Source organism: Heterodontus francisci, chromosome 43, assembly GCF_036365525.1.
Source record: "Heterodontus francisci isolate sHetFra1 chromosome 43, sHetFra1.hap1, whole genome shotgun sequence".
Lineage (NCBI taxonomy): Eukaryota > Metazoa > Chordata > Chondrichthyes > Heterodontiformes > Heterodontidae > Heterodontus > Heterodontus francisci.
The window spans coordinates 31,737,449-31,757,002 of NC_090413.1; the positions used below are offsets into that span (position 1 = coordinate 31,737,449).

General features: G+C 46.1%; 1 protein-coding gene across 3 annotated transcripts in view; it reads right to left on the bottom strand.

The window, feature by feature from the left end:
• Nucleotides 1–15,209, bottom strand: part of plppr2a (phospholipid phosphatase related 2a) — a 41,124-nt gene extending 25,915 nt beyond the window's left edge. For 2 of the 3 annotated variants that reach the window (XM_068021398.1, XM_068021400.1), the window contains exons 1-2: nucleotides 14,919–15,209; nucleotides 1,430–1,520 (exon numbers count right to left, since the gene is read on the bottom strand). In XM_068021398.1, coding sequence (XP_067877499.1) covers nucleotides 1,430–1,495 — 66 coding nt within the window. In that variant the 5' untranslated portion in view covers nucleotides 1,496–1,520; nucleotides 14,919–15,209. The remainder of the gene's footprint in view (nucleotides 1–1,429; nucleotides 1,521–14,918) is intronic. The other variant, XM_068021399.1, reaches the window with a different exon arrangement.
• Between the last annotated feature and the right edge of the window lie 4,345 nt (nucleotides 15,210–19,554).

Below are 19,554 nucleotides of genomic sequence, written 5' to 3' on the forward strand. Positions count from 1 at the left end.
GGGGGGGGAAAGAGAGAAAGGGGGGGGGGAAGAGAGAAAGGGGGGGGAAAGAGAGAAAGGGGGGGGGAAAAGAGAGAAAGGGGGGGAAAAGAGAGAAAGGGGGGGGAAAAGAGAGAAAGGGGGGGGAAAAAGAGAGAAAGGGGGGGGGAAAAGAGAGAAGGGGGGGGGAAAAGAGAGAAGGGGGGGAAAAGAGAGAAAGGGGGGGGGGAAAAGAGAGAAAGGGGGGGGAAAAGAGAGAAAGGGGGGGGGAAGAGAGAAAGGGGGGGGAAGAGAGAAAGGGGGGGGGGGAAGAGAGAAAGGGGGGGGGGGAAGAGAGAAAGGGGGGGGAAGAGAGAAAGGGGGGGGAAGAGAGAAAGGGGGGGGGAAGAGAGAAAGGGGGGGGGAAGAGAGAAAGGGGGGGAAGAGAGAAAGGGGGGAAGAGAGAAAGGGGGGGAAGAGAGAAAGGGGGGGAAGAGAGAAAGGGGGGGGAAGAGAGAAAGGGGGGGGAAGAGAGAAAGGGGGGGGAAGAGAGAAAGGGGGGGGGGAAGAGAGAAAGGGGGGGGGGAAGAGAGAAAGGGGGGGGGGGAAGAGAGAAAGGGGGGGGGGAAGAGAGAAAGGGGGGGGGGGAAGAGAGAAAGGGGGGGGGAAGAGAGAAAGGGGGGGGGGAAGAGAGAAAGGGGGGGGGGAAGAGAGAAAGGGGGGGGGGAAGAGAGAAAGGGGGGGGGGAAGAGAGAAAGGGGGGGGGGAAGAGAGAAAGGGGGGGGGGAAGAGAGAAAGGGGGGGGGGGAAGAGAGAAAGGGGGGGGGGGAAGAGAGAAAGGGGGGGGGGGGAAGAGAGAAAGGGGGGGGGGAAGAGAGAAAGGGGGGGGGGAAGAGAGAAAGGGGGGGGGGAAGAGAGAAAGGGGGGGGGAAGAGAGAAAGGGGGGGGGAAGAGAGAAAGGGGGGGGGAAGAGAGAAAGGGGGGGGAAGAGAGAAAGGGGGGGGGAAGAGAGAAAGGGGGGGGGAAGAGAGAAAGGGGGGGGGAAGAGAGAAAGGGGGGGGGAAGAGAGAAAGGGGGGGGGAAGAGAGAAAGGGGGGGGGGGAAGAGAGAAAGGGGGGGGGAAGAGAGAAAGGGGGGGGGAAGAGAGAAAGGGGGGGGGGAAGAGAGAAAGGGGGGGGAAGAGAGAAAGGGGGGGGAAGAGAGAAAGGGGGGGGAAGAGAGAAAGGGGGGGGAAGAGAGAAAGGGGGGGGAAGAGAGGAAGGGGGGGGAAGAGAGAAAGGGGGGGGAAAAGAGAGAAAGGCGGGGGGGGGAGAGAGAAAGGGAGGAGGTGAGGAAGAGAGAAAAGGATGGGGGAGAGAGGCAGAGAGGGAGAGAAGCAGAGAGAGTGATTGGAGGGAGAGAAGATGATCCGAATTTGATTGCAATATACTCAGAGCTCAGGAGAAATTAATTTTTTACATATCAAACACACCTCAATACACATGAAACAAGGAATGATAGAATCGCTCCGACGTACTTCATTCGCCTCTCGGGTCATCTTCGATGCCACAGGCTTGCCTGACCTGAAAGAACATAAGAAATAGGAGCAGGAGTATGCCATTCAGTCCTTCTGTCCCACTCCACCACTCAATGAGATCATGGCTGATCTTATACTTCAACACCATTTTCCTGCACTATCCCCATATCCATTATGTTTTTAATATGTAGAAATTTATTGATCACAGTTTTGAACATACTCAACAACTGAGCCTCCACAGCCTTCTGGAGCAGAGAATTCCAAAGATTCACCACCCTCTGAGTGAAGAAACTCCTCCTCATCTCAGCCCTAAATGGCTGACCCCTTATTCTGAGATTGTGTTCCCTGGTTCTAGACCCCCAGCCAGGGGAAACATCCTTTCTGCATCTACCCTGTCGAGCCTTGTAAGAATTTTGTAAGTTTGAATAAGATCATCTCTCATTCTTCTAAACTCCAGAGAATAAAGGCCCAGTCTATTTAATCTTTCCTCACAGGACCAGCCCTCCATCCCAGGAATTAGTTTGGTGAACCTTCGTTGCACTCCCTCTATGTCAAGTTTTTCTTTCCTTGGGTAAGGAGATCAAAACTGCACATAATACTCCAAGTGCGGTCTCACCAAGGCTCCATATAATTGCAGTAAGACATCTTTACTCCTATACTCAAATCCTCTGTAACAAAGGCCAACGTACGTTCGCCTTCTTAATTTCTTGCTGTACCTGCAGGTTAGCTTTCAGTGACTCCTGAACAAGGACACGCAAGACCCTTTTAAGTTCAACACTTCCCAGCTTCTCACCATTTAAGAAATACTCTGTATTTCTGTTTTTCCTATCTAAGTGGATAACCTCAAATTTCTCCACATTGTATTTCATCTGCCAAATTTTTGTCCACTCGCTTAGCCTCTCCAAACCCCCTTGAAGCATCTTTGCATCCTCCTCACAACTCACACCTAGCTTTGTGCCATCTGCAAACTGGGAAAATTACATTTAATCTCCACATTGATACAGATTGTGAATAGCTGGGGCCCAAGCACTGATCCCCACCAGTCACAGCCTGCCAACCTGAAAATGACCCATTTATTTCTACTCTGTTTTCTGTCCTTTAACCAGTTCTCAATCCATGCCAGTATATTCCCCCCAATCCCATGTTTACTAACCACTTGTGTGGGACCTTACCAAAAGCTTTCTGAAAATCTAAATATACCACATTCACTGGTTCTCCTTTATCTATTCTGCTAGTTACATCCTCAAAAAACTTCAACAGGTTTGTTAAACATGATTTCTCTTTCATAAATCCATGTTGACTCTGCCCAATCCTACCATAATTTTCTAGGTGTCCTATTCTAGATTCTAGCATTTTCCCGACAACTGGTGTTAGACTAACAGGTCTGTCATTCTCTGTTTTCTCTCTCCCTCCTTTCTTAAATAGTGGGGTTACAATTGCCACCTTCCAATCTGCAGGAACCAGTCTATAGAATTTTGAAAAATTACCACCAATGCATCTGCTATCTCTACAGTCACCTCTTTCAAATTATCTCTAAATAAATAAATAAAATACACACTCTGGGATATAGATCATCAGGTCCAGGGGATTTATGTACTTTAAGTCCCATTAATTTCTCCAATACTTTTTTTTATAATATTAATATCTTTCAGTTCCTTGTTTACACTAGTGCCTTGACTCTATTATTTCTGGGAGGTTTTTAGTATTTTCCTCTATGATGACAGGCACAAAGTATTTTAGTATTTTAGAAACAACTAGCTTCACCTGTTGCTCAAATTTTTGGGAGACATTACCCTTCCATGGTAATTTGAGGTAGATTGGGCACCTTTCGGGGCCAAAAATGATGGCCTTAGGCCTGTTCGTAAGTTGTCCTGATGAGTGCAAAGCTTCGACAAAATGTCTCTATTTTCAGCAACACCCAAGTTCTGTACTACCAAACGACTATTTGAATAAACTATGTATTAGTTCTTTAAACGTTAGCCATTGCCTGTCTACCATCATACCTTTTAACGTAGCTTCCCAATGCACCATAGCCAATTTGCCCCTCATACATTCATAGTTTTCTTTGCTTAGAGTTAAGACCCTAGTTTTTGATTGAACTACTTCACTTTCAAACTTAATGTAAAATTACAATCATAGAGTCATAGAGTTTTACAGCACAGAAACAGGCCCTTCGGCCTAACGCGCCTGCGCTGACCATCAAGCACCCATCCAAACTAGTCCCATTTTCCAGCACTTGGCCCGTAGCCTTGTATGCTATGGCGTTTCAAGTGCTCATCTAAATACTTCTTAAATGTTGTGAGTGTTCCTGCCTCTTCAGGCAGTGTGTTCCAGATTCCAACCACCCTCTGGGTGAAAAATCTTTTCCTCAACTCCCCTCTAAACTTCCTGCCCCTTACCTTAAATCTATGTCCTCTGGTTATTGACCCCTCCTCTAAGGGAAAAGGTTTCTTCCCATCTATCCTATCAATGTCCCCCCATAATTTTGTACACTTCAATCAGGTCCCCCCTCAGCCTTCTCTGCTCCAAGGAAAACAACCCCAGCCTATCCAGTCCCTCTTCATAACTGAAATGCTCCAGCCCAGGGAACATCCTGGTGAATCTCCTCTGCACCCTCTCCAGTGCAATCACATCCTTCCTATAGTGTGGTGACCAGAACTGTACACAGTACTCCAGCTGTGGCTTAACCAGCATTCTATAGAGCTCCAGCATAACCTCCCTGCTCTTATATTCTATGCCTCAGCTAATAAAGGCAAGTATTCCGTATGTCTTCCTAACCACCTTATCTACCTGTGCTGCTGCCTTCAGTGATCTATGGACAAGCACCCCAAGGTCCCTCTGACCCTCTGTACTCCCTAGGGTCCTACCATCCATTGTATATTCCATTGCCTTGTTAGTCCTCCCAAAGTGCATCACCTCACACTTCTCAGGATTAAACTCCATCTGCCACAGCCATGCCCATCTTACCAGCCCATCTATATCGTCCTGTAATCTAAGGCTTTCCTCCTCACTATTTACAACACCACCAATTTTTGTGTCATCTGTGAACTTACTGATCATACCTCCTATATTCGCATCTAAATTATTAATGTACACTACAAACAGTAAGGGTCCCAGCACCGATCCCTGCGGTACCCCACTGGTCACAGGCCTCCATTCGCAAAAACAACCCTCGACCATCACCCTCTGCCTCCTTCCACTAAGCCAATTTTGAATCTAATTTGTCAAATTACCCTGGATCCCAGGGGCTCTCATCTTCTTAACCAATCTCCCATGCGGGACCTTATCAAAAGCCTTACTGAAGTCCAGGTAGACTACATCAACTGCTTTACCCTCATATTATAGTCACTCTTTCCTAAAGGCTCCTTTACAAGATTATTAATTAGCCCTTTTTTATTGCACAATACTAGATCTAAATTAGCCCTTTCCCTAGTTGGTTCTTCAATGTACTGCTCTCGAAAACTATCTCGTATACATTCCAAGAATTCGTCCTCCACAGTATTAGCACTAATTAGTTCATCCAGTCTATGTGTAGATTGAGATCCCCCATAATTACAGTATTCCCCTTGTTTCACGCAACTCTAATTTCCAGATTTATACTTTGATTTACAATACCACTGTTGTTTGGTGGCCTATAAACAACTCCCACCAATGTTTATGGCCCCTTGGTGTTTCTTAGTTCCACCCAAACTGATTCATTGTCTTGATCTTTAGAACTAAGGTCATCTCTCACGACAGCATTAATGCCCCCTTTAATTAACAGAGCTACCCCACCACTTTTTCCCAGCTGCCTGTCCTTCCTGAATGACACGTACACTTGGATATTCAGGTCCCAACTTTGATTTCCTAGTAGCCACATCTCTGTAATGTCTATAAGGTCATACATATGAATTTCTATTTGAGCTCACGACTCATCTGTTTTATTGTGAATGCTGTGGGAATTCAGATACAGAGCCCTTAATTCAGTTTTTTTTTACTGTTTTTGTAAACTCTGGCCCTATTTGCTGACACACTCTTAAATTTGCAATCACTGTCCCTTCCTGCTATACTGATTATCATTACCTTTATTGCTACCTTAATCTATCGTCTTGTCATTCCCTTTAATTTACTCAATCTCCCCCTACATGATCTCTTCCCCCCCCCTCTATTTAGTTCAAAGCACTCTCTACTTCCCTAGTTATATGAATCGCTAGAACACTGGTCCCAGCATGGTTCAGGTGAAGTCTATCCCAACAATACAGCCCTCACTTTTCCCAATACTGGTGCCAGTGCCCCACGAACCAGAACCCATTTCTCTCACAACTGTCTTTGAACCATGCATTCATCTCTTTAATCTTATTTGCCCTATGCCGATTTGCATGTGGCTCAGATAATAATCCAGAGATTATTACCTTTGAGGTTCTGCTTTTTAATTTAGTACCTAGCTTGTCATATTCCCTATGCAGAACCTCTTTCCTAGTTCTATCTATGTCATTGGTACATACATGAACCACAACAACTGGATCCTCTCCTCACACAGTAAGCTTTTCTCCAGCCCTGAGCAGATGCCCCAAACCCGAGCATCAGGCAAGCAACACAGCCTTCTGTACTCTGCTCTCGGCTGCAGAGAACAGTGTCTATCCCCCTGACTATACTGTCCCCTACTACCACTACATTCCTTTTAACTCTCCCCACTTGAATGGCTTCCTGTACCATGTTGCCATGGTCAGTCTGCTCATCCACACTACAGCCCTCACTTTTGTCCATACAAGCTGCAAGGACCTCAAACTTATTGCTCAATTGCAAGGGCTCCTCCACTTCTCGATTTCCTTACCTGCCTGACTCACAGTCACACCCTCCTGTCCCTGACCACTGACCAAATCAGACGACCCTATCCTAAAGGGTGTGACTGTCTTCTGGAACAGTGTCCAGATAACTTTCCCTCACCTTGATGCATTCCAGTGTCAGGAGCTCCAGCTCACTGACTGTGAGCCGAGGCACCTGGAGCCGCAGAGACCTATTGCAGACGTGTTTGCCGTGAATCACACTGGCGTCCACCTGCTCCCACATACTGCACCTGTCCTGCCTTCTTTATAATGTGTTAATTAATTTATTTTTCTTAGTTAATTTACAATTAATAAACCCCAGTACTGCTAAGGCCCACTTCTAGTTAGCTTTACTACTGCTGGTAAACCTTACTACAACTAATAGAACCTTACTAATAAATCACCTGAGTCTCAGAAGATTCTTATGGTGACTATTCCAACCAATATTATACTAACTCCAATTAGAATTCCTTTGTTTAGATAAGAGAAAAAGAGAACATGTTCACCAACCAATCACTTACCTTCTATGCTGGAACATCACACATCAATTCCTCTTTCCCCCTCTGCACCGAATTCCCATGTGAACCAAATTCCCACCTTCACACTCTGACTACGTCTCACTTCAGTGAAATCTCCGCTCTGTGCACCCCTCACTCAAAGAGATTGGCAGCATATTCATGAGTCACTATCACACTGGAAACTGGACAGAAGACAATGACAGCTGGAATCATTGCGGTCCTGTCAGACAGGATACATGGCCAGTATGATTGAGCGGTTGGAGAGATTTGATTATGAGGAGTAATTATGTGAATTGGTTATGTTCTCAATTGAAAAGAGAAGGTTGAGAGGTGATATGATATGTTGTTAGGAATCTATAAAGACTGGGAAATATGTACCATGAGCAGTTGTTCTCACCTCCAGCAGAACAGCTGAACTACAGAACACAACCTGCATTTGAAGGTGGGAAATTCAAAGTGATAGAATCATAGAAATTTACCACACAGAAGGCGGCCCATCGTGTCAATACCAGCTGAAAAATATCTATCCAATCTAATCCCACTTTCCAGTACTTGGTCCATAGCCTACTAGGATACGGCACTTTAATAGCATATCCAAGTGCTTTTTGAATGCGATGAGCGTTTTCTGCCTCTACCACCTTTTCAGGCAGTGATTTCGGACATCCAACAACCTTAAGGTGAAAAAATTCCTCCTCAATTCCCCTCTAATCCTTCTACCATTTCACTGCTAAGGGAAATAGGTCCTTCCGTTCCACTCTATCTAGTACCCTCATAATTTTATATGGCATCATCCTCGTAAATCTTCTCTGTACCATCTCTACTGTTGTCGCATCCTTCCTATAATGCTATATGCAATATTCTAACTGTGGCCTAACTATTGTTTCATATAGTTCTAGCATGACCTCCCTGCTCTTATATTCTAGCCTCGGCTAATAAAGAAAAGTATCCTATACACCTGGCTTGCTACCTTCAGGGATCTGTAGACATGCATCCAAGTTCCCGCTCTTCTTCACTCCATCTCAATATCCTACCATTTATTGTGTATTCCTTTGCTTTGTAAGCCCTTCCAAAATGCATTACCTCACACTTCTCTGAATTAAATTCAGTAGAGCACTTTTCTTCCCACTTGACCAGTCCATTGATATATACTTGCATTTGCAGCTTTCTTCCTCGCTATTAACCACATGGCCACCTTTTTAATCATGCCCCTACATTTCAATCTAAATCATTGATTTATACCAAGAAAAACAAGGGATCTAGTACTGAGCCCTGTGGAACCTCATTGGAAACAGCCTTTCAGTTACAACTCATTGACCATTATCCTTTGCTTCCTGCCATTGAACCAATTTTGAATCCAACTTGCCACTTTCCTCTCGGTCCCCTGGGCTTTTACTTTGTGACCATTCCACCATGTGGAACCTTGTCAAAAGCCTTGCTAAAATCCATGTAGACTACGTCAAATGTGCTGCCCTCATTGACCCTCCTTGTTACCTCCTCAAAATATTCAATCAAGTTAGTCAAATTTGACCATACTTTAACAAATCCACAGACTGTCTTTGATTAATCCATGCCTTTTTAAATGGCGATTAATAAGGCATACGGGATCCTGGGTTTTATAAATAGAAGAATAGAGTACAAAAGCTAGGAGGGTATGGTAAACGTTTATAAAACACTGGTTTGATCTCAGTTGGAGTATTGTGTCCAATTCTGGGCACCACACTTCAGGAAGGATGAAGGTGTTAGAGATGATGCAGAAAAGATTTACGAAAATGGTTCCAGGGATAAGGGATGTAGAGAAGAAATTTGACAGAGGTGTTCAAAATCATGAGAGGTCTAGATAGATAGGGAGAAACTGTTCCCAATGGTGCAAGAGTTGAGAACCAGAGGACACCAATATAAAATGAATGGCAAAAAAACAAAGGCGACATGAGGAAAAACCTTTTGCCGCAATGAGTGGTTAGGATGTGGAATGCACTGCCTGAGACTGTGGCAGGTTCAATTGTGAATTTCAAAAGAGAATTGGATAATTATCAAAGAGAAACAAATTGCAGGGCTACAGGTGAAAAGATGGGGGAGTGGGACTATCTAAGTTGCTTTTGCAGACAGCTGGCATGGATGTGATGGATCGAATGGCCTTATTCTGTGCGTAACTATTCTATGATTAATACAGTCCCTCAGAATACTTTTCAATAATTTGCCTACCACTGAGATTAGGCTGACGGGCCTGTCATTATTTGCTCTATCCCTTTCTCCCTTTTTAGACAATGATGCAAAGTTAGCTGCGTCCAGTCCTCTGGCACCAAGCCTGTAGCTAGAGAGGATCATAAAATGATGGTCAACGCCTCTGCTATTTCCTCCCTTGCTTCTCTTGACAGCCTACGATACATTTCATCCAGGCCTGGCGATTTATCTTCTTTCAAAGATGCTAAGCCACTTAATATTTCCTTCCTCACTTTATTTTTCCTCTTCAATAATTCACACTCCTCCACCTTAACTGTAATGTCTGCACTGTCCCCCTCTTTTGTGAAGACAGATGCAAAGTATTCATTAAGAACCATGCCCAGTTCTTCCTCTTCAATACACTCGTTACCTTTCTGGTCTCTAATAGGCCCAATGGCCTCCTTCTGTGCCATAAATGACTCTATGACTCTTTCCTTAGCAAGACTCATGCTCTTTATGTATTTATAAATCATCTTTAGATTTTCCTTATTTTACCTGCAAATATTTTTTCATGCCCTCTCTTTGCTTACCTAATTTCCTTTTTAATTTCACCATGCACTTTCTATACTTCTCAAGACTTTCTGCAGTATTGAGCTCTCATTATCTGACATAAGCTTCCTTTTTTTGCCTTTTCCTACCCATATGCTCCTTGACATCCACGGGGCTCTAGATTTGGGAATCCTCCCTTTCTATTTGTTCTGAACCCTCACGATCTCCTTTAATGCCTTCCGCTGCTCTGACATTGATTTACCTTAAAGTAGCTGTTTCCAGTCCACTTTTGCTCAATCACAGTAAAATTGGTCTTTCCTCAGTTGAGAACTTTTACTCCTGGTCTCTATTTGTCCTTTTCCATAGCTACACTAAATCTAACTGAATTATGGTTAATGATGTTTTTCGGGCTGCAGGAAGGTTTGTAGTGGAGTTCCCCACGGGTCAGTGTTGGGACCTTTGCTTTTCCTGATATATATTAATGACCTAGACCATGGTGTACAGGCATGATTCCAAAATTTGCGGATGATACGAAACTTGGAAACATTGTGAACTGTGAGTAAGATAGTGTAGAACTTCAAAAAGACATAGACAAATTGGTGGAATGGGCAGACAAGTGGCAGATGAGGTTCAATGTGGATAAATGTGAAGTGATTCATTTTGGTAAGAAGAACATGGACAGACAATATAAAATAAAGGGTAAAACTCTAAAGTAGGTGCAGGAGCAGAGGGATCTGGGTGTATATGTACATAAGTCATTGAAGGTGGGCAGGACAGGTTGAGAGCGAGGGTACAAGATTAAGTAATTAATGTTGAACTTGTATAAGACACCAGTTCGGCCTCAGCTGGAGTATTGTGTCCAGCTCTGGGTGCTGCACTTCAGGAAAGATGTGAAGGCATTGGAGAGAGTGCAGAAAAGATTCACGAGAATGGTTCCGGGGTGAGAAACTGCAGTTACATGGATAGATTGGAGAAGTTAGGACTGTTTCCCTTGAAGAGAAGGCTGAAAGGAAAATTGATAGAGGTATTCAAAATCATGAGGGGTCCGGACAGAGTAGATAGGGAGCATCGAGAACAAGCGGGCACAGATTTAAAGTAATTGACAAGAGAAGCAATGGCGACATGAAGAAAAGCTTTTTCACACAGCGAGTGATTAGGATCTGGAATGCACTGCCTGAGAGTGTGGGAGAGGCAGGTTCAGTCGAGGTATTCAAAAGGGGATTAGGCTGTTCTCTGAAAAGGAAGAATTTGCAGGGTTACGGGGAGAAGGCAGGGGAGTGGCAGTAGTGAATTGCTCATTTGGAGTGCCAGCATGGACATGATGGGCTGAATGGCCTCCTTCTGAGCTGTAACTACTCTGTGATTCTATGATCTCTACCATCATAATGCTCTCCCACTGATACCCCTTTCACCTGCTGGGCATCATTCCTTAAAACTAGAATCTTAGAATGGATACAGCACAGAAGGAAGCCATTCGGCCTGGCTCTCTTCAAGAGCAGCTCAGCTAGTCCCATTCCTCTGACCTTTCCCATAGCCCTGCCAATGTTTCTCTTCAGGTGCTTATCCAATTCCTTGTTGAAAGCCACGTTTAAATCTGGCTCCACCACACACTCAGGCAGTGCATTCCAGATCCTAACCATTCGCTGTGTAAAATGATTTCCTTTATCTTTTGACATTCATCTTATATCCATGTCGTCTGGTTCTTGACCCTTCCGCCAATGAGAACAGTTTCTCCCTATCTACTCTGTGTAGAACCCTCATGATTTTGAACACCTCCAACAAATCTCCTCTCAATCCTCTCTTCTCTAAGGAGGACAGACCCAGCTTCTCCAGTCTATCCACTTAACTGAAGTCCCTCACTAAGTCCAGAACTGCCCCATTTCTTGTTGGGCTTGCTATGTATTGGCTAAAAAAAAAATTCTCCTGAATGCGTTTTAAGAATTCTGCGCCCTCTATACCTCTTATACTGATTCTATCCCAGTTAATATTAGGGTAGTTGAAATCCCCCACTATTACTGCCCGACTGTTTTTGCATTACTCAGACATTTGCCAACATATTTGCTCTTCTATCTCCTTCTGTATGTTTGGGGATCTATAGTACACTCCCAGCAGTGTGATTGCTCCTTTTTTTTGTTCTTCAGTTAAACCCACATTGCCTCATTTGGTGATCCTTTTAGCATATGATCCTTACAACTGTAAATGCTTCTTTAATCAAAATTGCGACTTCCTCCTTTTTTTATTCCTCTATGTCTGAAAAACCTGTAACCAGTAATGTTAAGCTGCCATTCCTGCCCTTCTTTAAGCTATGTTTCAGTAATAGCTATAATATCATATTTTCAAGAGTCTATCTGTGCCCTCAGCTTATCTGCTTTATTCACTGGACTCCTTGCATGGCAGTATATACCATTAAGCAGTGACTCCTCAGATACTGAAGCAGTCCATGTAGAAATGCAGCAAGACTTGGACAATATCCAGGCTTGGGCTGATAAGTGGCAAGTAACATTCGCACCACACAAGTGCCAGGCAATGACCATCTTCAACAAGAGAGAATCTAACCATCTCCCCTTGACATTCAATGGCATTATCATCGCTGAATCCCCCACTATCAACAACCTAGGGGCTACCATTGACCAGAAACTGAACTGGAATAGCCATATAAATACCGTGGCTACAAGAGCAGGTCAGAGGCTAGGAATCCTGCGGTGAGTAACTCACCTCCTGACTCCCCAAAGCCTATCCACCATCTACAAGGCACAAGTTAGGAGTGTGATGGAATACTCTCCACTTGGCTGGATGGGTGCAGCTCCAACAACACTCAAGAAGCTTGACACCATCCAGGACAAAGCAGCCCACTTGACTGGCACCCCATCTACAAACATTCACTCCCTCCGCCACCAACGCAGAGTGGCAGCAGGGTGAACCATCTACAAGATGCACTGCAGCAACGCACCAAGGCTCCTTAGACAGCACCTTCCAAACCCGCGACCTCTACCAACTAGAAGGACAAGGGCAGCAAATACATGGGAACACCACCACCTGCAAGTTCCCCTCCAAGTCACACACCATCCTGCCTTGGAACTATATTGCCGTTCCTTCACAGTCGCTGGGTCAATATCCTGGAACTCCCTTCCAAACAGCACTGTGGGTGTACCTACCCCACAGGGACTGCAGCAGTTCATGAAGGCAGCTCACTACCACCTTCTCAAGGGCAATTAGGGATGGGCAATAAATGCTGGCCTGGCCAGCAATGCCCACATCCCATGAATGAATAAAAAAAAGTGCCAAACTCCTTTGTTTTCATTTCCTCTGCCTTCCACATTCATTTACTAATTTTGTGCCTTTCCATTTCCAGCTTTGCTTCTCTCCCTTCTGAATCTACACTCAGGTTCCCATCCCCCTGCCAAGCTAGTTTAAACCCTCCCCAACAGTTCTAGTAAACCTCCCTGCAATGATATTGCACCCAGCCCTGTGCAGGTGCAATCCGTCTGGCTGGTACAGGTCCCACCTCCCCCAAAACTGGTTCCAATGCCCCAGGAATCTAAAATCTTCCCTCCTGCACCATCTCTATAGACATGCATTCATCTGCACTACCTTCCTATTTCGATACTGAATTGTGGGTGGCACCAGTAGTAATCGGAGATTATTAATATCTTTCCTAGATTCCTAAAATCTGTCTGCAGGACCTCATCCTTCTTCCCACCTATGTTATTGGTACCAATATGGAGCTTGACCTCTGGCTATTCACCTTCCCCCTTCAGAATGTTGTGCAGGCGCTCAGTGATGTCCTTGACCCTGGCACCAGGGAGGCAGCACACCGTCCTGGATTCACATCTGTGGTTGCAGAAACACCTGTCTGTTCCCCTTACTATTGGATCTCCTATCACTATTGCTTTTCTGTTCTTCCTCCTTTCCCCCCACCCCATGTCCTCATGTCACCCATGGTGCTGTGGACTTGGCTCTGACTACACTCCTCAGAGGAACCATCGCTCTCACCAGTATTCAGAACTGAATATCAGTTAGACAGTGAGATGCACTCAGGGGACTCCTGCACTACCTGCATGTTCTTCCTTGGCTGGAATTTTACGTCCTCCACGGGATTGGGTTGGAGGTGGAGAGGACGTAAAATTGAGTGGGAGGCGGGTGGTGCTGTTCCCATTGCCTTTCTGCCTCTGCTGCAATTTTACGAGTGGTAGGAAGGTGACAAATGACCCGCCTGCCAGTGGCGGACGAGTGACCCAGCACTTCAGGAGGGCACCCAGTAAAACCTGGTGGCCTCCTTGCGGGCTGGGGGGGGGGGGCCCTCCTGATTGGGCACCCTGTGCCCCACAGAGGGCCCCCCCATGACACAAGCCACCCCCGCTAGAGCACATTGTTCCCCCCCACTTGCTGGGGCCCAGCCGATTTTCCCTGGCGAGGCCCCACTCACGTTCCTCAATTCTGGGGCCTCCTCCATTACCCTCTTGCTGGGTGCAGTTGTTGCACTGGCCACCACTCCTGGTGGTGGTGCTGGGACTGAAGAGCAGCCGGCCCGCTGATTGGCCGATAGCTTTTGGAGGCTGGACGTCCTGCCTCAGGGGGCCTGGAAGCCATGCCTTGGTGGACTCGCCCCCGACCTTTTTGGCTGCTGGGCGGGGCCTCTGTTTCGACATCAAATTCTGACCCTGGTCTGTCAGGCAGTATAGGAATACTCATTCATGCTTTCAAATCCCTCCATGGTCTCATGCTTTCCCATTGCTATAACCTCCTCCAAGATCTCTGTGCTCCTCCAATTCTGGCCTGTTATCCATCCCCAGTTTTAATCACTCGGCCATTGGTGGCCGTGCCTTTATCCTCCTGGGCCCTAAGTTATGGAATTTACACCCTGAATCTCTCTGCCTCACTACTCATTTAGGATGCTCCTTAAAACCTACGCCTTTGACCAAGCTTTTGGTCCTAATATTTCCTTAATTATCTTGGTGTCAGTTTTGTTTGATAACACTCCTGTGAAGCACCTTGGGGTGGTTTCTACATTTAAAGGTGCTATATAAATGCAAGCAGCTATTGTTGATTAGGCTATAACAGTCAGGTATTTATTTGGGATGAAACATTTTGAAGAGATACATGAAATTCAATACACAATCTAAACTAAAATATCTCCCTCAACTGTGCCACTCCATTCGAAGTTATAACCATGATGAAGAATGCATCGCTTTTACTCATTTATTCAGCACAGTGCCTTATCTATTCGAGCCCGGACCCTTCCTGATTGAATCAGGATTAGATTGATACATCAACTATCACAGCAAGAAGCTGCTGCCACCCCTTCATATTTCATCTTTCACATCACCTGCTGTTCTTTGTTAGAATAGCTTTGCCTAGCGGATAAAAACATCCGTAACCAGCCGACCCAATTCCGAGTGGGAGCAGACTCACCTTCAATCCTCAGCCATTTTCTTTCTTTCCCAATCGCTTCTCTGTTTAAAGATCTCCTGCCCAGCGAATCCCTCACTGTCGAGAACAGCACAGCCTCTGAGCCCCAAGCACAGAATTCCTATAGACCACAAATCCCCAAATCAGACACAGTGGAGCATCAAGAATTCAGTCACGTCTGAAACAAAGGACACAATCAGCATCGGCAAAAAGACAACAGGAATAGTAACGCAGCAGCAATACTGAAAAAGCAGTAAACCACCACAGCAACAATACCGACACAGCAACAAAACCACCAGAGCAATAAAAACAACACAGCAATAACATAACACAACAGTATTACTAATACTAACACAGATATAATACTAACAGTAATAATACCAACACAGGATGTAGGAATAATATATCTTCCAGGAATAATATTGTGCAATGCATGAATAATACTGCAACATTATGAGGCATCAAAATAGTAATGCAACATTACACAGAAATAACAGTACCAACACCAAAACCTTACAATATCCTGTTTTCGCCCCATAACCCTGTATCAATCCCAAACTACTCCCACTGCGCTGCTCCCTCCACATAGCCCTGCATCATTCCCAAACTAATCCCACTGCCCTGTTCTCTCCTCATAGCCCGGCATCATCCCAAACTAATCCCACTGTTCCATTTCCTCCCCATAAAACCGCATCAGTCCTAAAATAATTCTGGTGCCTCTCTTTTTCCAAAGCCCTGTATAAATCCCAAACTAATCCTGCTGCCCAACTCCCTTCCCATAGACTTGTATCTTTCTCTACTTTAAAATTATGTAATCAAAAACTGGAAACATGGGAATTCTTTTCATGAATAGCTTTAGCTCAGTTACTGTACTTAAAGTTAAACACAGAATACAATTACTGTGCACTTATTTATTTTATTTTTTTTAGAGATACAGCACTGAAACAGGCCCTTCGGCCCACCGAGTCTGTGCCGACCATCAACCACCCATTTATACTAATCCTACATTAATCCCATATTCCTATCACATCCCCACTTGTCACTATATTTCCCTACCACCTACCTATACTAGGGACAATTTACAATGGCCAATTTACCTATCAACCTGCAAGTCTTTGGCTGTGGGAGGAAACCGGAGCACCCGGAGAAAACCCACGCAGACACAGGGAGAACTTGCAAACTCCGCACAGGCAGTACCCGGAATCGAACCCGGGTCCCTTGATGTTGAATGATCCACAGATTAGAGGCCTGCTACCCGACCCGACCCCGAAGGGACCCGACAACATGTGTCTGGTTCGGATCGGGTCGGGCCCATCGTCCGGGTCCAGCTTTCGGGCTTGGGCCCGGTCGGGCCGAGTCCAGATCGAGTCAGGTCGGGTCGGGTCGGACACACACGGCAAGTGCTCTGCTGGTAAGTATTAAAAATAAAAATACTTACCTGAGCTGGGAGTCCGGGACGAAACTGAGTCTGCACAGTGAGCAAGTGACGTCACTATGACGTCTCACGCATGCACTGCAGCTTCCTGAAGGTTCGATGTCAGGAAGGTAAGTAAACGGATGGTCAGGCTTGGGTCGGGCCAAGTAGTGGCGGGTTCGGGTTGGGTCGGGCTTGGGGCAAAATCGGAGGGACTCGGACCAGGTCGGGCTCGGGCCCGCTGTGGTTCGGTCATGTTCAGGTCAGGTTTGATCAGCGGTAGCAGTGATAGTGCGAGCCAGGGGGCAGCTGGGAAGGTAAGTTTCACTATAAAGTACTTACCTCGTGATTTGGCGGACGCAGACACGGGGACTGCTGGGTAAGTGAACTCATATATTCGGGCAGTGGCTAAACCCGAAACACTACACGTGTAGTGTCTCCCACCCATCCTCCTCCTCTAACCAAAAAAAAAGGGTTTGGTAAGGTAAGGTTTTCCTTTATTTTTTTTAAAATCTCTGTTGTCAATTTAGAGCAGAGGGGATGGAAGCTAGGGCAGTTGCATGCTCCTCTTGCAGGATGTGGGAGGTAAGGGTCACCACTTGTGTCCCCGCTGACTTCACCTGTGAGAAGTGCACCCAACTCCAGCTCCTCACAGACCATGTTAGGGAACTGGAGCTGGAGCTGGATGAACTTCGGATCATTCAGGAGGCTGAGGGGGTGATAGAGAGCAGTTATAGGGAAGTACTGACACCTAAGTCACAGGATAAAGGTAGCTGTGTGACCGTCAGGGGAGGGAAAGGGAATAGGCGCACAGTGCAGGGATCCCCTGTGGCCGTTCCCCTCAATAATAAGTATACCGTTTTGGATACGGTTGGGGGGGACGACCTACCAGGGGAAAGCCGCAGTGGCCAGGTCTCTGGCACTGAGCCTGGCTCTGCGGCTCAGAAGGGAAGGGGGGAGAATAGGAGAGCGATAGTGATAGGAGATTCAATGGTTAGAGGAACAGACAGGAGATTCTGTGGTCGCGAACGAGACTCCCGGATGGTATGTTGCCTCCCGGGTGCCAGGGTCAGGGATGTCTCGGATCGAGTCTACAGGATTCTTAAGGGGGAGGGGGAGCAGCCAGAAGTCGTGGTACACATCGGTACCAATGACATAGCTAGGAAAAGGGATGAGGACCTGAGAAGCGAATATAGGGAGTTAGGTTGGAAGCTAAAAGGCAGGACGAGCAGAGTAGTAATCTCAGGTTTGATACCGGTGCCACGTGCTAGTGAGGCTAGAAACAGAAGGCGAGTGCAGCTGAACACGTGGCTACAGAGGAGGGAGGGCTTCAGATATGTTGATCATTGGGATACCTTCTGGGAAAGGTGGGACCTGTACAAGAAGGACGGGTTGCATCTGAACTGGAGGGGCACCAATATCCTGGGCGGGAGGTTTGCTAGAGCTCTTCGGGAGGGTTTAAACTAGTTTGGCAGGGGGATGGGAACCGGAGCTACGGAAAAATGGATGGGGTAGCTGTTGAACAGGCAGATACCGAGTGCAGAGAGTCTGTGAGGAAGGTTAGACAGTTGACAGGGTAAAGTTGCAGCCAGTATGATGGGTTGAAGTGTGTCTATTTTAATGCAAGAAGTGTCAGGAATAAGGGTGATGAACTTAGAGCATGGATCAGTACTTGGAGCTACGATGTTGTGGCCATTACGGAGACTTGGATATCACAGGGGCAGGAATGGATGTTGGATGTTCCGGGGTTTAGATGTTTCAAAAGGAATAGGGAGGGAGGTAAAAGAGGTGGGGGAGTGGCATTGTTAATCAGGGATAGTATCACAGCTGCAGAAAGGGAGGTCATCGAGGACGGTTTGTCTACTGAGTCATTATGGGTGGAAGTCAGAAACAGGAAAGGAGCAGTCACTTTATTGGGAGTTTTCTATAGACCCCCCAATAGCAACAGAGACACGGAGGAACAGATTGGGAGGCAGATTTTGGAAAGGTGCAGAAGTAACAGGGTTATTGTCATGGGTGACTTCAACTTCCCTAATATTGATTGGAACCTCCTTAGTGCAAATAGTTTGGATGGAGCAGATTTTGTCAGGTGTGTCCAGGAAGGTTTCCTGACTCAATATGTAGATAGGCCAACTAGAGGGGAGACTATGTTGGATTTGGTGCTTGGCAACGAACCAGGCCAGGTGGCAGATCTCTCGGTGGGAGAGCATTTCGGTGATAGTGATAACAACTCCCTGACCTTTACTATAGTCATGGAGAGGGACAGGAGCAGACGGGATGGGAAAATATTTAATTTGGGGAGAGGGAATTAAAATGCTATTCGGCAGGAACTGGGGAGCATAAATTGGGAACAGATGTTCTCAGGAAAATGCACGACAGAAATGTGGAGGTTGTTTAGGGAGCACTTGCTGCGACTGCTGGATAGGTTTGTCCCGATGAGGCAAGGAAGGGATGGGTTGGGTGAAGGAACCTTGGATGACAAGAGATGTGGAACAGCTAGTCAAGAGGAAGAAGGAAGCTTACTTAAGGTTGACTAAGCAAGGATCAGACAGGGCTCTAGAGGGTTACAAGGTAGCCAGGAAGGAACTGAAGAATGGACTTAGGAGAGCTAGAAGGGGACATGAAAAAGTCTTGGCGGGTAGGATTAAGAAAAATCCCAAGGCGTTCTACACTTATGTGAGGAACAAGAGGATGGCCAGAGTGAGGGTAGGGCCGATCAGGGATAGTGGAGGGAACTTGTGCCTGGAGTCGGAGGAGGTAGGGGAGGTCCTAAATGAATACTTTGCTTCAGTATTCACTAGTGAGAGGGACCTGGTCGTTTGTGAGGACAGCATGAAACAGGCTGATATGCTCGAACAGGTTGATGTTAAGAGGGAGGATGTGCTGGAAATTTTGAAAGACATGAGGACAGATAAGTCCTCGGGGCCAGACGGGATATACCCAAGGATATTAAGGGAAGCGAGGGAAGAGATTGCTGCACCTTTGGTGATGATCTTTGCGTCCTCACTGTCCACTGGAGTAGTACCAGATGATTGGAGGGTGGCAAATGTTATTCCCTTGTTCAAGAAAGGGAATAGGGATAACCCTGGGAATTATAGACCAGTCAGTCTTACGTCGGTAGTGGGCAAATTATTGGAGAGGATTCTGAGAGACAGGATTTATGATTATTTGGAAAAGCATAGTTTGATTAGAGACAGTCAGCATGGCTTTGTGAGGGGCAGGTCA